The sequence below is a fragment of the Chelmon rostratus genome, chromosome 1 (assembly GCF_017976325.1).
Source record: "Chelmon rostratus isolate fCheRos1 chromosome 1, fCheRos1.pri, whole genome shotgun sequence".
Classification (NCBI taxonomy): domain Eukaryota; kingdom Metazoa; phylum Chordata; class Actinopteri; order Chaetodontiformes; family Chaetodontidae; genus Chelmon; species Chelmon rostratus.
The window spans coordinates 20,125,850-20,139,316 of record NC_055658.1 but is presented as its reverse complement, the minus strand read 5'-3'; the positions used below and the strand labels follow the sequence as shown (position 1 = coordinate 20,139,316).

The following is a 13,467-nucleotide window of genomic DNA, read 5'->3' as shown; positions in this document are numbered from 1 at the left end:
GAATGTGCAACAGAAGAAACAATCCCTTGGAAGGAGATCAGGCAGGGAAGGAGTCCAGACTGTACTAAGGATCAGGGAGGATTCAGAGCAGGTGGCTGAAGGTAACCTGAGGCAGGTGACACGTGTCAGGAAGGCAGGTTAGAGCAGCACAGAGAAGGAGACTGACTGGAATCACTTATCACAACGGAATTTGAAAAGCTGTCCCAAAAACTCTTGTAAGATTGTGGAGGCTGCGTGTGTTGGCAGCCTCACAATAAAAATTCACATTGGTAGTAGCAGGCCAGACAGTTCAGAAATACAATAATATGTAAACAGTAAATGCAGCAGCAGCCATTGCAAATCAAATACTAAACATCATGGAAATACACAAACATCGATTCACATCTCACTTAACGAAACCACATTTAAAACGAAGAACCTCAACCAGAGTTTGTATGTTTACCACAGTATCCAATCATATCTCACCCATACAGTTTCAGACACATATCTACATGCAGTCATTCTTTTAACAATCTCCTACTGTCTCCCAATTTGATCCCCAAACACAAAGGAAACCATTGAACCAATAGCAGCAACTTTGCAGTAGAGCTTGTAAGATCCATGGCAACTTCCCCCCTTTCCTCACCACAGCATTGCATCACATGCTAACGCTCTGTCTTTTCAAACCTACACAAGTGTTCTAGCCATTACATTTTTCTTTCAGATCTAAAACAGTAACTCCCCTACAACAGTTAATGCTCTACTGCCAAGAGACAACATAAGAAGACATCACTATCAATTTCACATGCACTTATTCCAACTACACTCACAGATCATCGAGTGCACACACTAAAATCTGATGGGTCACACCTGCAAACACTGATTCGGCTCAGATGTATCTGTGTTGTTTTGTGTCTGTGATAGTTCCTGTATTTTATTTTGTACTGTAATGTGATTTTGTCTTTTTTATGTGCTGCAGAGAAGGAACCTGTGGTGAACCAGTTTTCAAAAGCCAGGCCAGTTTAAACGTAATGCATTTTAAACATGTGACACAATAAAAACAGCCAAGCAATTGAATGAACCTCATAAAAGCGATGAGCTGTGTTCACAGATGATGGTTTTTGGGAGTGTTCCTCAGCTCAAGCAGTGATGTCCAATACAGAATCCTGTCTGTTTTCAATGTAGTGCCATCTGAGGGCCTGAAGACCACGGCCATCAAATATTGGTTTTCAGCCTTGTCCCTTATGTACATAGATTTCTTCAGAATCTTTTAATGACATTATAGAGACATTCATTGTGAGATGTTCCACCAGCTGTTTTCTTTTTGCATTTCACGACTTTTTTAGTCTTTTGTTGCCGCTGTCTCAACTTGTTGCTGGCATCAAATTCTAAATGAGGATATCATTTTCAAAAAACAACCAAATTTCTTTTCTAAGTTTCAGCATTTGATATGTTGTCTTTGTGCTATTTTCAATTAAATATCAGGTTAAAATATTTTGCAATTCATCACATTCTGTTTCTATTTATGTTTTACACGGTGTCCCAACTTTTTTGGAAACAGGGTTGTAATCGACAGCTAGTGACTCAAAATTGACCACTTGTAGATTGAAGACAGCAAAGGATATATGGAGACAGACGGTCTCACAATCTCAAATTCCCCAGGTGGCCACAAACATGGCTGCTAATCTCTCTCTGTGGCTGCTGGAATTTCCAAACAGACGACTGTTTTCTAACAAGTTCAGCGCAATAACTTTATAAGGTGATGATATGTCCCTTCTGCTTACTGAAAAAGCAAAATCACCAACATGTCCAGTTATCTTCGTTACTTTAGCTGCAATGCTGCCACTCAGAGGGTGCCAGTGGAACTCTGAGCGCACAGCAAAAAGCACTGGCTGCCCATGAGAGACCCTCTCTGCATCTTCCTGCCTCCCCTGACAATGCCTAGAGGATTTCCATGACCTGCAGCACCACAGCGAGTCTAGCAGCTGATTCGCTCTTGCACAGCAGGTGATGCTGTCTCCACTACTCCACTACTCCACTTAGTACTTTCAAGACATCTTTGAAGCTCTACCGTGCATTGCTTTCATTTGCAAAATTCAGAAAGTTTTGCACTGTCAGAAGTAATTGAGTGTTCTACAGCCCGTCCTCTTACACTCAGAAAACACCCACAATATCACTAAATGCTTCATATAAGTAAGTAATCATTCCAGAAAACATTTCTCCCCTACACCCAAGTAAGGTTGGGTGTAGGGGAGAAATGTAAGAAGTTAAAAGATGTTCACACTGCTGTTGTGATGATGGTGCATGTGGCTGCATGTGCAGTTCTTACCTGCAGTGGCCACAAAATACCTCGTCTGGGCTGAGCAACTACAATTCACATTCAAAAGGACCCAAAAGCACGACTACAATAACCCGTGGCTAGAATTAAAACCACATTGATGTTAAACCACCCATATTGCAGCTTTTCCCTTCCTACCACAATCCATCAAGAAACGATTACTGCAAGAACAACACAGCCTCCTCCACTCTGACAGCCTGGAGGAAAACCCATAAAATCAGTAAATCACAAACTCAAAAAAATGAAAAAAAAAATCTCCTAACTCTATGAACTTAAATCCATCTCATAGACCTCAATAACAGTTCCAATTGCAACATGGGGAAATGACTGTCTCTCAACCCCGATCTCTGGATACAAATCAATAAAAAAAACATCTTCTCTATGACCACTCACACAAATCTGCAACTTATACAACACTATCTATAAAAAACACATCACATGTGGTACAGTGTTTAAAATGAGATGGCTGACACAGACACATCTGTTGACGATGCAATGTGTCATGCGGGCTTGCCAAGCAGTCCAAGTCGACTACTGAGGGCACATTTCCGCCATCTAGTGGACAAATTGAAAAAGCTACGTGACATTAAATAATAAACGTTAAGCAGTAATACTTCGTGGCTCTCATGGTTTCAGAAAAAGCGACTAAATATCATATTTACCCATATATCATGTGAATCTAGATGAGTTTTCATAGAGTATAGGCTACCAAAACAGATGTAGTGCAGTGGGAGCTTGGAGCCACGCGGAACACCGGTTGCCTAATGTTCCCGCACGGATGCTTTTCTGAGCTGCACCCACGCTTCATGTGTTCTGTTGTGACAGCTTGAACAGGCTCTTCGCCTCACTAGGACGGTCGCTAATACAAAGTGTTCACATGACAGACAGATAACCTCATCTCCAACATGTCCAGTGATACAAACATGTCGTCGGCGGAGGTCGTTCTGGGTTTCCTGGAGGAGGCGGAGCCATGGCGGCTTCTGTCCCCACAGTTTCCCAGTAAAGTCGGGGGGACACCGGCGTGGCTCAGCCAGAGAGGCCTGCCCTCTCTGCCCGGGCTGGAGTGTGAGATTTGCCGCCTGCCTATGGCCTTCCTTCTGCAGGTTAGTGTCCTGGAGAAGAGAGGGAGACGGCTGGTTCAGCTGGACTCATACATTGTAAATAATAATTCACTGTGACTCTGGAGGTCAGCTGGAAGTGGTGGACTTGAACAAGGCTGTTATTAACCTAAATTACAGACAGACTGTGATAGACAGAGACACTGGAGCTGTTTTGTCGATGATGAATAATAGACACAGTGCGAGAGAACAACTTTGGTGGAATAAATGTGTACTAGAAAAAACTACTGGAATAGAGCATTAATGAATTTTGTTTGTTTATGTATTGACATTTTTTAGTGACTTTAGTAAATGTAACAGCAAAGAAATAATAAGGTACATTTAGGGAAGAAATAATTCCTTTTAAAAAAATAATTCCTTCTCTTCATGACAGCCATGCAGTTATCTTCGTGTATTGCTGCCTTAGTCGTTATAAAACTAGATTAAGAGCTTGAGTCTCAACTTCAGACTCATCTGAGCTGCTCTGAATCCTAACTGAACTGCTCTCCATCTTCCTTCCAGGTGTACGCACCAGTTTCTGGTCAGGACAGAAGTTTTCACCGAACACTCTTCCTGTTCTGCTGCAAAACTCATGAGTGCTACACATGCAATGACAGCCGCTGTATGAAAGGTAACCATGGCTGTTGCTTTAATGTTTGTCATGTGTCATGTTTGTTGTGAAGGTTAAGCAGAAATGACAGCTCACGTAAAATCTTCAATCTTTAGTTACCCAAGTCCTCTCTTCTCTGCTTTCTGACCAATTGTGTTTTTGTTTTTCTTCTAGTTTTCAGGAGTCAGCTACCAAGGAGGAATGAGTTCTACCCCTTCGACCCTCCACCAGGTTTGTGTGCTTTGCCAGGATGCCCTGTCAACGTGTGATGTTGTCATGTTTCAAACAAGTTGGGACAGGAGCAACAAAAGACTGGGAAAGTTTAGGAATGCTCCAAAAACACCTGTTTGGAACATTCCACAGGTAAACAGGTTGATTGGTAACAAGTGATAGTATCTTGATTGGGTATGAAAGCAGCATCATGGAAAGGCTCAGTCGTTTACAGGCAAGGATTTATTTACATTTTACACAGTGTCCCAACTTTTCTGGAATGAGGGTTGTGTAACAATGTAGGAAAGATGACTACAACTTTTTTCTTCTGTTCTGTTCTTCTGTTTATCTTCTTATACAGTAGCTTGGCTTTGGTCATTATTTCAGGTCATGAAGTGTTCGTTACAGCAAATTAGCAGATAAAAGGATTCTGACTGGATGTTTGCACTGATGTTTTTTTTTTCCTTTTTCTTTCTCAGAGGATGAACCTCCCACTGAGCCTGAGCAGGACCAGAGTGTACTGCCTGTCTCCGGAGTTAAACTATGCTGGGTGTGCGGTTGCCCCGGCAACAAAGCCTGCTCCCGCTGTCACACTGTAAGCTACTGTGGAAAACACCACCAGACCCTCCACTGGAAACACACACACAAGCGGGAGTGTTGCAGCCAAGGTGTGTTATGTCATTGGATTAAAAATGGGCGTGCGTGTGTTTCCCCTCCACACACTGAGCAGTAATATTCTTATTCCCATTTGAGTTTAGAGCAGCCACAAGGAAGACTTCACGCCTCTGCTGTGTCTTTTGTCTGTCTGCGTGTACAGAAGCGTCCATTGTCACGACCTCGCCCTTCCTCTTCCCTGAGTTTGAGCTGGTCACTGAGCCTGAGGAGGAGGAGCAGGAGGAAGAGAAAGACACAAAGGTGGCTGCAGAAGAAGAGGAAGGGGGTGTAGATTGTCCCTCCTTAGCAGACAGTAAGCTTTCAATTATGTCTGACAACAGCTCACATGTATTAAGATGGAAAAATCTGAACATTTTCTTTTCATTGTAGTTGTTTAATTAGCATGTCTTTGTAAAGCCTTTATCTTGACCTTGCATTTTCTGTTCAGCCCTGGCGGAGACAGACCTGGAGGACATGGCTATGCATGAGACTGAAGACAACAAAGTGTTCCAGCGGTTTAAAAAAAGGATCGCACCAGAACCACACCAGGTTAAAAAATAAAAATGTATATACCTGGAAAAGACTTCACATAATCAGGGTCTATGTCCATCTCATAGTGTTTTGTCATGTTCAGGTGGTTCGTTACAGTCGAGGGGGCTCTCCCTTGTGGGTCTCATCTCAGCACATCCCCTCAGATCAGGATATCCCATCATGCACCTGCGGCGCCAAGAGGACTTTTGAGTTTCAGGTAGTGACCGGCTGTTAACTTCTTGAAGACTCACTCAGGTCTTTATTCTGTCATCTCAGTGCTGACGTTTCCAACTTTTTTCCTCTCACCACAGTCAGTCACAATGGAATGACTTTGTGAACCAAGGCCTGCTTTTGTCAAACATTTGGTGCATTTGTGTGTGTGTGTGTGTGTGTCTTTAGGTGATGCCCCAGCTGTTAAACAGTCTGTGTGTGGACTCGACAGGAGCCAGCATTGACTGGGGGACTCTGGCCATCTACACATGCTCTGCCAGCTGTAACCATGACGACCAGTACTGCACAGAGTTCATCTGGAAGCAGGACTTCAGCTCAGATCAACACACACAGATTAAACCTACTTAATGTTTTCATGGCAGATCTTCAAAATCTGTGTTTGAAGCAGATTCTGTTTTTTTAATGAATAGTTGTAAATGTGTCTGTGCACTGAGTGTGCTATGTACAAGTTCATTAAATCTGTGAAATGTTCAGATAATCAAACAAGAATTCTGGATGCAGCCCAGTATTTATGGTTTCCTGACACTTCCAAACCTTTTCTGATATACATTTAAATTGTGGCTGTTAATAACAATTCATCAGTGTTATGTCTGACTTCTGTGTTCAGTGGGTTATGCACCATCAGTGGTACACACTGTTTATACAGTAGGTCTGTTGGAACCGAGGAAAATATGACCATGTGCCTTATTATCACACAATAAATCTTTTAACAAAGCTGTCTGAACAAACTGGCCTAATATCTGATATTAGCCACCATGAGAAAGCATATAAGGCTGCAGCAGCAAATTTAACTGAGCAAAGGTGAGTCAGTCATTTGATTGCTTATAAATGAAATGTTTCATTTGGAAGACAAACCTTTGTTTTTTGTCATGAATTACAGTCTCGCTTACAGTGAAGGCTGCATTTTGACTAAAGTCACTGGGTTTGAACCTCACAGATGTAGACTGTTGTCTCTATACAAGCTCAATAAAACTCAGCCATCAATATATCAGCCCAGTTTAAATTTTTCTTTTAATACTGCTCCTTCACCTACTCAAAATTATACGTCTGGTGACCAAGGTACCGATAGTGAACACCTCACACTGTTCACAGACCAACCACAGTGCTTTTTCCAAGTAAGACTGCATCAGAATATTACTGTAATGAAAGAAGCACCGTTGACAAGAGTCCATATGTACACATTTATTAATGCACAGTGCAGCACATAAACAATCTTCAGAAGAACTGCATTTAGATGTGACAGTTTCCTGGTCTCCTGCTTGGCTGCTGCTGAGCTCAGAATCACAGAGGAAAGAATGAATTAATACTAAATGCTGTTTAGCATCAATCCCTCGTCTCCTCTGCTATTCTGCTGTCCATGCAGATGCCAGGTTGCAGACAGACACACAGATGGTGAAACAGTCGAAGTTGCCTGTGATGCACAAGCACACCAAGAAGTGCCCAAAATTTAAACTCGTTTTTGGTGTGACCAAGCAAACAGTGTGCAGGCAAGACAGATTCGCGTGCCTGCGCTCAAAAATAACCCTTCAGAAGAAAACTTTTAAATAGTTTTAAATGGCCAAAAAAAATAGATATGAAAACTTTAAAACAATACATAGACATGGCACCGTGTGTAATTTGCCATCATCATGTGTTCTAGTGCGAGTGAATGGAAGACGGACGCAGGATGTGAATTTAAGTGAGTAAAACACGAAGCTGTCTCCTTTCTCACCAGCAGTGTCTTTTCTTCACGTTTTGGTTCTGGTTGATTAAGCACAAATGTATCAGGGATCCAAACCAAGTGACACAAACCTTGACGCACCAAGCAACAACTTGATGACAACTTTAGCAGCAGGATCAATTTAGTTTAACTGTCAATTCAAATTTAAGAGCATCCAACTTCACCTTCACAGGCTGGACTGCACTACGACTCGTCCAAAGTGTTGAACTTAGAGAAATTCAATTCCAGCATTTCTGAAATTAGGACTAAGGTGAACAAATATCCCACTGATTTGAATGTATTAGACACAACTCTCAAAAAGAAGACTGGTCTAGCATAAACAGTGTCACAAAATAAAACACTGTCAACAGGAATGTAGGGCTGACAGACTCGAACACATCTTGATACAACTTGGGGACCGAGCGGACAATTAATAAAACGGCAGCGTACAAAACTACTTAAAACAATTTAAAGTAAAAAACAGTCCATGTCTGACTGCTTCTCTTCTAATCAATGATTTTTTACATTTCTTTACAGTCCTATGTACAATCAGGGACGTGATCAGAACAGACAAAGCCGAGAAAAACTGAGCTAAAACAGAGAAAAGGTTCCAAACAAATGGAGATGTCTGGTTGTAAAATATACCTCCACTTATGATGAAAACACTGCAACAAAAAAAAAAAAAAAACCTGTAAAAATCCTGTAAAAAAAAAAAAAAAGTCTGGAACACTGGAGATGACTCACATCCCTGTAAAACAGCCCTTATAGCAGTCCACTTGTAGAGGTCAACATACAGATGACGCTTTGTGTGAATTAAAAAAAAAATAAATCAGAGTAAAAAGAGTTGGGGTTGGCGAGATGGTAAAAGTAGGAGCTGCAGGTTCTACGTTGTCTTGCGGAAGCCTTTCAAAATGGGGTAGATGTTTTCAAATGCTTCGTAGATCTCTGCTCTCACCTTGGCACCTTCAGAACAAACAACACAGATTTCATTAACTACAATGAGCTACACTGGGAAAAAAAGCCCACAGCAATGACAGTTTTTGAGGAATCACACCTTTTTTCTTATACTCTAATCATTCTGCTTTCTGTGACCCCAGAAAGAGCAGCACAGCACTGGTTACAACCATGAAAAACTCAAACTAACCAACATCAACTCCTCCTCATACAAGGTTGTGATTAGGACACAAGGTAACTTCTGATCACAACTAATAATGAGTGAAGTGAAGCCATTATCAGAAGCAAGGCTCTTACCTGTGAGTACAACTTTCCCAGAAACAAAGATGAGCAGCACGATTCTGGGTTTGATCATTCGGTAAATCAGTCCTGGAAACAGCTCCGGTTCATAGCTGAAACAGACAAATCACTTTATTTCAATCATTGAAATAATCAATTTCAAGTTGGCTCTTCTTAGCTCTCTGCATATTGTCTGCAACCTATATCTTACATGTTATTTAAATTTCAAACATGCTTTCAGAAGATACCCTGTTCGTACGGGATGACTCAGCCTGATTACAGTTAGACATCTAAACCACATCTATGCTCTGTGTCACAACTCTTGGCCACAAACATTCTCACAATGCAGCCATCATCTGCTGGTGGTTTGAAAAGAGCAAAACAGCAGAAATGTGATTTTAGCCACACAAGACACATAAATTACCTGCTAAACTGTTGATGTGTGAGGACCAAGCCCTCCAGTCGAATGGGGAACTTCACATCGCAGCTTCCTACCATGTTCTGAATCTTGAAGTCCAGGAACTTAGCGGGAAAACCGAGCTTCTGCACCACACGAGCGTATTTTCTGGCAGCTAACCTCGACTGCTCCTCACTAGAGACAAGGTGAGTCCATGAGAGGCACATTATAGGACAAGAGGAAGAGAACATTTTACTGAAAGGCAAGGCAAGACTATCATCCCCAGTAGAGACAACACTGCTCTGAAAATCTGGCTTTATATTATGAACTTTGGAACATAATGTCAATAAATTCTGACCTCTTGGCTCCAGTACAGACCATCTTCCCTGAGCTGAAGATGAGAGCAGTGGTCCTGGGTTCTCGTATTCTCATGATGACCGCAGCAAAACGCTACAAGAAATTGAGAGAGTAGGAATATGATTAGTCAGCCGTGTTTCTCTATAAATGTACTTGTGTGGAGAATAAATATATTGCAGAGCAAATAGCCACAAGGGTCTCTCTTTATCAGCCAGTGGTAGTTGATGAAAACTGTGTGGTGTCCATCATGGCATTTTATTCTGGCAATTCAAATACAAACCATTTTATTTTGTCAACAACTACATCTCTAGCACAAACACATGCTAGAAGGACAGCGATCCACACACATAAACAAACTGATGTACAAGTTGACCAAGATGTAGGTTCCTTCACAGTTAACCTGGCTATTCAAGGCGGCTGCTTCCTGTGTTAACGTTTGGTCAGACTCAGAAGCAAATGAGACATTTGGAATGATTAATGTAAAAACCATGTTTATTATGATAGCTGCAGGAGAATCATGCAGCTTGCCCTGATATTTGGTGTTTTGTGCAATTCCATATTTCTCTCTACAATGGAGGTGGTGAGCACAGAGTTTTATAATAATAACCACATTAATGGGAAATACATCTTGTTGAAATAAACTGGAATCACAGTAACAGATCACAGTAGTGTGTGGCAGTCTCACCTTTGGGTTGTACTCTGCATTCCTGGCTCTTAAAGCAATGGTCTTCAAATCCAGTTTACAGCCCAGATTTACAGTAGATACTATGTTTCTAATTGCAGGGAAAATTAGAAAAGCACAAAGAAAAGAACTGAGTAAGAGACAATGTAAAACTGTCCAGGCAGTAGTGCAGAATAAAGTTACACTGTGTGGAAACAATGGCATTATAGTTAGTTTTGGTAGAAAAAAATGTATGACTAAGCAAAGATGACATCAGAACACCTTTATGCGGGGATCAGACTATAGGAGTCTAGTCAACATTTGAGACGATTTTGTCGTGGCCAACCAATTACCAGCATCATGGCCGATCGTGAACGATTGGGTGACTATACCCATGTAGTGTGACATGCTAAACAACTTGTCGTTGGGTGTCCCAGGCGCCCAACAACAACCAATGGAAAGTCCAGCATGTCAGAACTGTTTTGTCTTGACATGTCCTGAGTGACATCCACACGCACGACATGTTCCGAGCATTTACCAATCTGGTTTACCAATCTCTCCAGAATGCAGTCCAGTAACCATAGTGAAGAGGAGGAGGAGGAGGGATGCTGAGGTTGCTGCTATCAGGTGGGGCAACAAAAGAGAGGAAATGTTCACTGAGTGGTGGCAACAGTCCCCCTGACTATTTGATGTCTCCTCAAGGGAGAACCATGACCAACTCAAAACGAGTCTAAAGACAAATGTTGTCAAGAAATAGCAGAAGCACTTCATCAGCCCGGCAAGTGGCTGGCTATGCTGTCATAACATTGTCCCTGGTCCTAGCTGCGGGTACATACTTATCATTACTCCAGTAGCATACGGTGAGCTAGCTACCGATTCCAGATCTAACGTTAAAGTAGCCTGTTTGATGTGATCAACACAGCCAAGCCTGCTGTGGAATGGATGGAAATAAAATTACTATATGTGAAACTCGCTGAGCTTGTTGTAACTGTATGCTGGATGCTACCCGGTAGATGTATAAATAATGACCGGATGGGCCGAAGTTTACACCGCCTCTTGAATTTGCTTTTAATGTTATAGTGCATTCACAGACGTTTTTTTTTTTTTGGTACACAAGACCGGCAGAATCACACACAACGCTTTGCCATGATTGACAATTGCTTTACCACTAAAATTTAGTGTAGTCTGATCCCAGCATTAGGCATTATGTAATATGAAGCTGTATTTACGTTTGTTGTCTAAATAAATTCTAACTGACCTTGTGCACAATGTTGGTCATTATATGCATTTCTCTGTAAGAATATCCAGTAGTAAGACATCTTGTAAGTGTGTCTATTAGCTAGACAGTTTCAAAGAGTGCTGGTACATGTGCTATAAACTGATACTGTGACCATTTTCCATTACATATGAAACATACTGTAGCTGTGGTACAATTCCAGAGCTCTCTGAGGCTGGTGTGGCTGGTGTGATAGGGGTCATGGGGGTCAGTGGAGTGTTGTAGAGAGGGGTATTCCCTGGCAGTGCTGTGGTGGTCGTGCCTGTTACTGCCTGGGAATGGAAAAGTTGAGGGGTCTGCCCCGACGTTCCAGGGAGGCCTGGACAACAAAGAAAGTTGTTAATAATTCACATTGGACTCGAGTTCTTTTTTCTTTTTGATGAGAAACGTCCACTGTAACTCAAACGTGGATGAAATATATTACGTTGGGAAAGACATCAATTCTGTGGAGGTGATGATGATCTTACCTCATGATGCTGAGAAAGAATGGCTGGGAAGATGATAGTACTGTGCACTGTACCTGTGTTTGCCTGCTGTGCCTGTTGTTGCTGTTGCTGCTGTTGTTGTTGTTGTTGCCTCTGCTGTTCCTCCAGTATTGACAAACTGTTGGTGTTCTGGACGGGCTGTGGTGTCAAGCCTGAGCCATACGGCATCATGGGACTAAAGATTGGCATGACTGGGGTCATGGCACCCTACAAGGACACAACACCAAAAAACATGATGTGAACGTCTATACTGAACTTCACATAAATAAAAGAAAAATCTAAAACACCATTTGTCTAGTGTTTGATTCTGTTTCACCTATGTTATCTGTGAAAGTAACAGAAGCACTTTGGGCCCTGAATTAGGAGCAGACTTTAAACATGCTTCAAATCATTGTTGAACGTGTCTATGTTGGGTTGCTATTTTCAAGCATTTCAAATAAAGAAATGGCAATTCCAGAAATTGTTTTTAGTAGGTGTGCAATCATCTGCTTCAAACTCACAGCAAACTTGCAGCTCCCATTTGGCAGCTCCAGCTGATGGCTCACCCCATTATATGACACAATTACTGGGTCCCCTGTGACAAGGTCACTCCCCAAAGCCCATTTCACTGGACTATGCGAGTGTCACACCACATCCAGTACCCATAGTAAATAAATGTAAACAAGCCACAAGGCTGAAGCTGCAGGATGGGAGCTTGTGGGTATGCTGGGCAGCTACACTGAGAGGTGAGTGTGATGTGGTGAGGGAAAGCAGGGAGCTAATGCTGGTCATCATAAAATTCATTTTAATTGTTAAAATACTTGAAATCAGCGTCACCTGAGGGGAAGCCAGCCCCTGAAAGGCCGGTATACTGTTGTTTTGGTCCATCTCTTTAGCTCCTCACGTTAGTTCACTGCCACCCGAGAGCAGGAAGTAACATAGGCTAGATAACTTCACACAGCAGGGACCTCAAAGCTGTGCGTCTTGGGTCTATATCGCAGCAGAAATACACCAGCAACCACAGTAGACTGGACTCTGCAGAAACACCCTCTTCTTGTTTCTTCTCTCTGGCAGCTATATCCTGTTTGAGAAGATGGACAGAACCAAGGATTAGTCAAATACTTCATCACTCATATGTACTCATCACCGTGCGTCCTCAGAGTTGGTGAAGGACTTGCAAATGACATGAATTCGTGCACCTGCAGCAGTGGCGCGAACACATTCACTGCCTGCTAACCACCACAATTAGCTTTAACGTTAAATACCGTCACATTAGTTTGTTCATTCATTTCGGCCACGGCACATTATGTGTCCTTTAAAAAGCTTAGTAAGTTCGGTAAAATACGGCTGGCAACTTTACACCACGTAGTGTTCCAGCAAGATGCCTCGACAGCCGCCGTAATGTGACATAAACACACTAGCTGCCGTTAGCTAAAGTTAGCCGCAGTGCTAATATTAGCAACACTACGCTAGCTACCATGAAGCCGTGGCACTAAACGCGTTGGAGCCACAGTAACAGCAGTGACTTTGTGTGCTAAAAGGAGTTGGAAAAAATCGACATTTACCGATGCACAACAGTACATTATGGGCTAGGTTACACTCACACTGTCGCATTTCAAATCAGCACACCAACAAAATTGATTCGGCTTCACGTTCGTTTCACCGTCGGTCGGTTGTTCCTCGGCGCTCACATGAGCGTCAGCGAGTACTTCCGGATATATAATCTTTAT

General features: G+C 42.2%; 2 protein-coding genes across 2 annotated transcripts; one reads left to right on the top strand and one right to left on the bottom strand.

Annotated features, from left to right (window-relative positions):
- Window positions 1-3,133: 3,133 nt before the first annotated feature.
- pdcd2 (programmed cell death 2) lies at window positions 3,134-6,567 on the top strand. Its single transcript, XM_041939957.1, has 8 exons — window positions 3,134-3,420; window positions 3,937-4,045; window positions 4,199-4,255; window positions 4,714-4,902; window positions 5,052-5,201; window positions 5,337-5,437; window positions 5,523-5,636; window positions 5,819-6,567. Exons 1-8 carry the CDS (start codon window positions 3,223-3,225, stop codon window positions 5,996-5,998), a joined length of 1,098 nt encoding a protein of 365 aa, XP_041795891.1. The 5' UTR covers window positions 3,134-3,222; the 3' UTR covers window positions 5,999-6,567.
- Window positions 6,568-6,817: 250 nt separating this feature from the next.
- Window positions 6,818-13,428, bottom strand: LOC121627399 (TATA box binding protein). The gene is made up of 9 exons (XM_041966330.1): window positions 13,342-13,428; window positions 12,575-12,818; window positions 11,794-11,965; window positions 11,415-11,592; window positions 10,022-10,109; window positions 9,338-9,429; window positions 9,007-9,174; window positions 8,601-8,695; window positions 6,818-8,312 (listed from the first exon to the last, which is right to left on the bottom strand). Exons 2-9 carry the CDS (start codon window positions 12,623-12,625, stop codon window positions 8,233-8,235), a joined length of 924 nt encoding a protein of 307 aa, XP_041822264.1. The 5' UTR covers window positions 12,626-12,818; window positions 13,342-13,428; the 3' UTR covers window positions 6,818-8,232.
- Window positions 13,429-13,467: the final 39 nt, after the last annotated feature.

Excerpts from the sequence above, each read along its gene's own strand:
- pdcd2 (XM_041939957.1), top strand. The coding sequence starts at position 3,223 with ATGTCCAGTGATACAAACATGTCGTCGGCGGAGGTCGTTCTGGGTTTC. Across the intron at positions 4,046-4,198 it reads TGACAGCCGCTGTATGAAAG|TTTTCAGGAGTCAGCTACCA; the intron begins GTAACCATGGCT and ends TTTTTCTTCTAG. Across the intron at positions 5,637-5,818 it reads AGAGGACTTTTGAGTTTCAG|GTGATGCCCCAGCTGTTAAA; the intron begins GTAGTGACCGGC and ends GTGTGTCTTTAG.
- LOC121627399 (XM_041966330.1), bottom strand. The coding sequence starts at position 12,625 with ATGGACCAAAACAACAGTATACCGGCCTTTCAGGGGCTGGCTTCCCCT. Across the intron at positions 10,110-11,414 it reads GGAATTGTACCACAGCTACA|AAACATAGTATCTACTGTAA; the intron begins GTATGTTTCATA and ends CCCTGCAATTAG. Across the intron at positions 9,175-9,337 it reads GTCTGTACTGGAGCCAAGAG|TGAGGAGCAGTCGAGGTTAG; the intron begins GTCAGAATTTAT and ends CCTTGTCTCTAG.